The sequence below is a fragment of the Hyperolius riggenbachi genome, chromosome 6, assembly GCF_040937935.1.
Source record: "Hyperolius riggenbachi isolate aHypRig1 chromosome 6, aHypRig1.pri, whole genome shotgun sequence".
NCBI lineage: Eukaryota > Metazoa > Chordata > Amphibia > Anura > Hyperoliidae > Hyperolius > Hyperolius riggenbachi.
Window position 1 is genome coordinate 172974790 of NC_090651.1, and position 6019 is coordinate 172980808.

The following is a 6019-nucleotide window of genomic DNA, read 5'->3' on the forward strand; positions in this document are numbered from 1 at the left end:
GAAGAAGAAGAAGAAGGAGAACCAGAAGAAGAAGAACCAGAAGAAGAAGAAGAAGGAGAACCAGAAGAAGAAAAAAAAAACTGTAGAGGTCGAAGCGGCTGGGCACATCCAGTAAAACCAGACCTTTATTCAAAAATCCATTAAAATGCAATACATGCAGACACAGCAGTAGTCAGCCAGGAGAGAGGGGACAAGCATAGTAAAGATGGTCAGGAGAACCAGAAGAAGAAGAACCAGAAGAAGAAGAAGAACCAGAGGAAGAACCAGAAGAAGAAGAAAAACCAGAAGAAGAACCAGAAGAAGAAGAAGAACGAGAAGAAGAATAAGAAGGTGAACCAGAAGAAGAACCAGAAGAAGAAGAATCAAAAGAAGAAGAAGAACCAAAAGAAAAAGAAGAACCAGAAGAAGAACCAGAAGAAGAAGAACCAGAAGAAGAAGGAGAAGAACCAGAAGAAGAAAGAGAACCAGAAGAAGAAGAAGAAAAACCAGAAGAAGAAGAACCAGAAAAAGAAGAATCAAAAGAAGAAGAAGAGCTAAAAGAAGAAGAAGAACCAGAAGAAGGAGAACCAGAAGAAGAAGGAGAAGAACCAGAAGAAGAAGGAGAACCAGAAAAAGAAGAAGAACCAGAAGGAGAAGAACCAGAAGAAGAAGCAGACGGACCAGAAGAAGAAGAGGAACCAAAAGAAGAAGAAGAACCAGAAGAAGAAGCACCAGAAGAAGTAGAACCAAAAGAAGAAGAAGAACCAGAAGAAGAAGGAGAACCAGAAGAAGAAGAACCAAAAGAAGAAGAAGAAACAGAAGAAGAAGGAGAACCCGAAGAAGAAGAAAAACCAGAAGAAGAAGAACCAGAAGAAGAAGAAGAACCAGAAGAAGAACCAGATGAAGATCCAGAGGAAGAACCAGAAGAAGAAGAAGAACCAGATGAAGAATCAGAAGAAGAAGAACCAGAAGAAGAAGAAGAACCAGAAGAAGAAGAAGAACGAGAATAAGAATAAGAAGGAGAACCAGAAGAAGAAGAACCAGAAGAAGTAGAACCAAAAGAAGAAGAAGAACCAAAAGAAGAAGAAGAACCAGAAGAAGAAGAAGAACGAGAATAAGAATAAGAAGGAGAACCAGAAGAAGAAGAACGAGAAGAAGAAGAATCAAAAGAAGAAGAAGAATCAAAAGAAGAAGAAGAACCAGAAGAAGAACCAGAAGAAGAAGGAGAAGAACCAGAAGAAGAAGGAGAACCAGAAGAAGAAGAAGAAAAACCAGAAGAAGAAGAACCAGAAGAAGAAGAAGAACCAGAAGAAGAAGAATCAAAAGAAGAAGAAGAACCAAAAGAAGAAGAAGAACCAGAAGAAGAACCAGAAGAAGGAGAACCAGAAGAAGAAGGAGAAGAACCAGAAGAAGAAGGAGAACCAGAAGAAGAAGAAGAACCAGAAGGAGAAGAACCAGAAGAAGAAGCAGAAGAACCAGAAGAAGAAGAAGAACCAGAAGAAGAAGAAGAACCAGAAGAAGCACCAGAAGAAAAAGAACCAAAAGAAGAAGAAGAACCAGAAGAAGAAGAAGAAGGAGAACCAGAAGAAGAAAAAAAACTGTAGAGGTCGAAGCGGCTGGGCACATCCAGTAAAACCAGACCTTTATTCAAAAATCCATTAAAATGCAATACATGCAGACACAGCAGTAGTCAGCCCGGGGAGAGGGGACAAGCATAGTAAAGATGGTCAGGAGAACCAGAAGAAGAAGAACCAGACGAAGAAGAAGAACCAGAGGAAGAACCAGAAGAAGAAGAAAAACCAGAAGAAGAAGAAGAAGAACGAGAAGAAGAATAAGAAGGAGAACCAGACGAAGAAGAAGAACCAGAAGAAGAAGAAGAACCAAAAGAAGAAGAAGAACCAGAAGAAGAAGGAGAACCAGAAGAAGAAGAAGAACCAGAAGGAGAAGAACCAGAAGAAGAAGCAGAAGAACCAGAAGAAGAAGAAGAACCAAAAGAAGAAGAACCAGAAGAAGAAGCACCAGAAGAAGAAGAACCAAAAGAAGAAGAAAAACCAGAAGAGGAAGAAAAGAAGAAGAAAAAGAACCAGAAGAAGAACCAGATGAAAATCCAGAGGAAGAACCAGAAGAAGAAGAAGAACCAGAGGAAGAATCAGAAGAAGAAGAACCAGAAGAAGAAGAAGAACCAGAAGAAGAAGAAGAACGAGAATAAGAATAAGAAGGAGAACCAGAAGAAGAAGAACCAAAACAAGAAGAAGAACCAAAAGAAGAAGAAGAACCAGAAGAAGAAGACGAATGAGAAGAAGAATAAGAAGGAGAACCAGAAGAAGAAGAAGAACCAGAAGAAGAAGAATCAAAAGAAGAAGAAGAACCAAAAGAAGAAGAAGAACCAGAAAAAGAACCAGAAGAAGAAGAACCAGAAGAAGAAGGAGAAGAACCAGAAAAAGAAGGAGAACCAGAAGAAGAAGAAGAAAAACCAGAAGAAGAAGAACCAGAAGAAGAAGAACCAGAAGAAGAAGAATCAAAAGAAGAAGAAGAACCAAAAGAAGAAGAAGAACCAGAAGAAGAACCAGAAGAAGGAGAACCAGAAGAAGAAGGAGAAGAACCAGATGAAGAAGGAGAATCAGAAGAAGAAGAAGAACCAGAAGGAGAAGAACCAGAAGAAGAAGCAGAAGAACCAGAAGAAGAAGAAGAACCAGAAGAAGAAGAAGAACCAGAAGAAGAAGCACCAGAAGAAGAAGAACCAAAAGAAGAAGAAGAACCAGAAGAATAAGGAGAACCAAAAGAAGAAGAAGAACCAGAAGAAGAAGGAGAACCAGAAGAAGAAGAAAAACCAGAAGAAGAAGAACCAGAAGAAGAAGAAGAACGAGAATAAGAATAAGAAGGAGAACCAGAAGAAGAAGAAGAACCAGAAGAAGAAGAATCAAAAGAAGAAGAAGAACCAAAAGAAGAAGAAGAACCAGGAGAAGAACCAGAAGAAGAAGAACCAGAAGAAGAAGGAGAAGAACCAGAAGAAGAAGGAGAACCAGAAGAAGAAGAAGAAGAAAAACCAGAAGAAGAAGAACCAGAAGAAGAAGAAGAACCAGAAGAAGAAGAATCAAAAGAAGAAGAAGAACCAAAAGAAGAAGAAGAACCAGAAGAAGAACCAGAAGAAGGAGAACCAGAAGAAGAAGGAGAAGAACCAGAAGAAGAAGGAGAACCAGAAGAAGAAGAAGAACCAGAAGGAGAAGAACCAGAAGAAGAAGCAGAAGAACCAGAAGAAGATGAAGAACCAGAAGAAGAAGAAGAACCAGAAGAAGAAGAACCAAAAGAAGAAGAAGAACCAGAAGAAGAAGGAGAACCAGAAGAAGAAGAACCAAAAGAAAAAGAAAAACCAGAAGAAGAAGGAGAACCAGAAGAAGGAGAAAAACCAGAAGAAGAAGAACCAGAAAAAGAAGAAGAACCAGATGAAGATCCAGAGGAAGAACCAGAAGAAGAAGAAGAACCAGAGGAAGAACCAGAAGAAGAAGAACCAGAAGAAGAAGAAGAACGAGAATAAGAATAAGAAGGAGAACCAGAAGAAGATGGAGAACCAGAAAAAGAAGAAGAAGGAGGAGAACCAGAAGAAAAAGGAGAACCAGAAGAAGAAGAAGAACCGGAAGGATAAGAACCAGAAGAAGAAGCAGAAGAACCAGAAGAAGAAGAAGAACCAGAAGAAGAAGAAGAACCAGAAGAAGAAGCACCGGAAGAAGAACCAGAAGAACCAGAGGAAGAAAAAGAACCAGAAGAAGATGGAGAACCAGAAGAAGTAGAAAAAGGAGGAGAAGAACCAGAAGAAGAAGAAGAACCAGAAGAAGAAGAAGAACCAGAAGAAGAAGCACCAGAAGAAGAAGAAGAACTAGAAGAAGAAGCACCAGAAGAAGAACCAGAAGAACCAGAGTAAGAAAAAGAACCAGAAGAAGAAGAAGAACCAGAAGGAGAAGAACCAGATGAAGAAGCAGAAGAACCAGAAGAAGAAGAAGAAGAAGAAGAAGAACCAGAAGAGGAAGCACCAGAAGAAGAAGAACCAAAAGAAGAAGAAGAACCAGAAGAAGAAGGAGAACCAGAAGAAGAAGAACCAAAAGAAGAAGAAGAACCAGAAGAAGAAGGAGAACCAGAAGAAGAAGAAAAACCAGAAGAAGAAGAACCAGAAGAAGAAGAAGAACCAGATGAAGATCCAGAGGAAGAACCAGAAGAAGAAGAAGAACCAGAGGAAGAACCAGAAGAAGAAGAACCAGAAGAAGAAGAAGAACCAGAAGAAGAAGAAGAACGAGAAGAAGAAGAAGAAGGAGAACCAGAAGAAGAAGAAGAAGAAAAAACAAAAGAAGAAGAAGAATCAAAAGAAGAAGAAGAACCAGAAGAAGAAGAAGATGGAGAACCAGAAGAATAAGCACCGGAAGAAGAACCAGAAGAACCATAGGAAGAAAAATAACCAGAAGAAGAAGAAGAACCAGAAGAAGAACCAGAAGTAGAACCAGAAGAAGAAGAAGTAGAAGAAGGAGGAGAAGAACCAGAAGAAGAAGAAGAACCAGAAGAAGAAGAAGAACCAGAAGAAGAAGCACCAGAAGAAGAAGAAGAACTAGAAGAAGATGCACCAGAAGAAGAACCAGAGGAAGAAAAAGAACTAGAAGAAGATGCACCAGAAGAAGAACCAGAGGAAGAAAAAGAACCAGAAGAAGAAGAAGAACCAGAAGAAGAAGAAGAACCAGAAGAAGAAGAAGAAGGAGAACCAAAAGAAGAAGAAGGACCAGAAGAAGAAGAACCAGAAGAAGAAGAACCAAAAGAAGAAGAAGAACCAGAAGAAGAAGGAGAACCAGAAGAAGTAAAAGAAGGAGCAGAAGAACCAGAAGAAGAAGAACCAGAAGAAGAAGAAGACAAACCAGAAGGAGAAGAACCAAAAAAAGAACCAGAAGAAGAAGCGGAAGAACCAGAAGAAGAAGAAGAACCAGAAGAAGAAGAATCAGAAGAAGAATAACCAGAAGAATAAGAAAAATTAGAAGAAGAATAACCAGAAGAAGAAGAAGAAGAAGAAGGAGAACCAGAAGAAGAAGAAGAACCAAAAGAAGAAGAAGGAGAACCAGAAGAAGAAGAACCAGAAGAACCAGAAGAAGAAGAAGAACCAGAGGAAGAACCAGAAGAGGAAGAACCAGAAGAAGAAGAAGAACGAGAAGAAGAAGAAGAAGAACGAGAAGAAGAAGAAGAAGAAGAACCAGAAGAAGAAGAACCAAAAGAAGAAAAAGAAACAAAAGAAGAAGAAGAACCAGAAGAAGAAGAAGGAGAACCAGAAGAAGAAGAAGGAGAAGAACTCAGAAGAAGAGGGAGAACCAGAAGAAGACAAAGAACCAGAAGGAGAAGAACCAGAAGAAGAAGCAGAAGAACCAGATGAAGAAGAAGAACCAGAAGAAGAACCAGAAGAAGAAGCACCAGAAGAAGAAGAAGAACCAGAAGAAGAAGCACCAGAAGAAGAACCAGAAGAACTAGAAGAAGAAGAAGAACTAGAAGAAGAAAAACCAGAAGAAGAAGAAGAACCACAAGAAAAAGAACCAGAACCAGAAGAAGAACCAGAAGAAGAAGAACCAGAAGAAGAAAAAGAAGGAGAACCAGAAGAAGAAGAAGAAGAACCAGTAGAAGAAGAACCAGAAGAAGAAGAACTAAAAGAAGAAGAACCAAAAGAAGAAGAAGAACCAGAAGAAGAAGGAGAACCAGAAGAAGTAGAAGAAGGGGGAGAAGAACCAGACTAAGAAGGAGAACCAGAAGAAGGAGAACCAGAAGAAGAAGAACCAGAAGAAGAAGAAGATGAACCAGAAGGAGAAGAACCAAAAAAAGAACCAGAAGAAGAAGCAGAAGAACCAGGAGAAGAAGAAGAACCAGAAGAAGAATAACCAAAAGAAGAAGAACCAGAAGAAGAAGAAAAATTAGAAGAAGAATAACCAGAAGAAGAAGAAGGAGAACCAGAAGAAGAAGAAGAACCAGAAGAAGAAGGAGAACCAGAAGAAGAAGAACCAGAAGAATCAGAAGAAGAAGA

General features: G+C 39.3%; 1 protein-coding gene across 1 annotated transcript; it reads left to right on the forward strand.

Moving 5' to 3' along the window:
- Window positions 1-921: 921 nt before the first annotated feature.
- LOC137522089 (nucleolar protein 58-like) lies at window positions 922-4821 on the forward strand. Its single transcript, XM_068242116.1, has 3 exons — window positions 922-1028; window positions 3857-4364; window positions 4665-4821. The coding sequence occupies exons 1-3, from the start codon at window positions 922-924 to the stop codon at window positions 4818-4820; spliced, it is 771 nt and encodes a 256-aa protein (XP_068098217.1). The 3' UTR covers window position 4821.
- Window positions 4822-6019: the final 1198 nt, after the last annotated feature.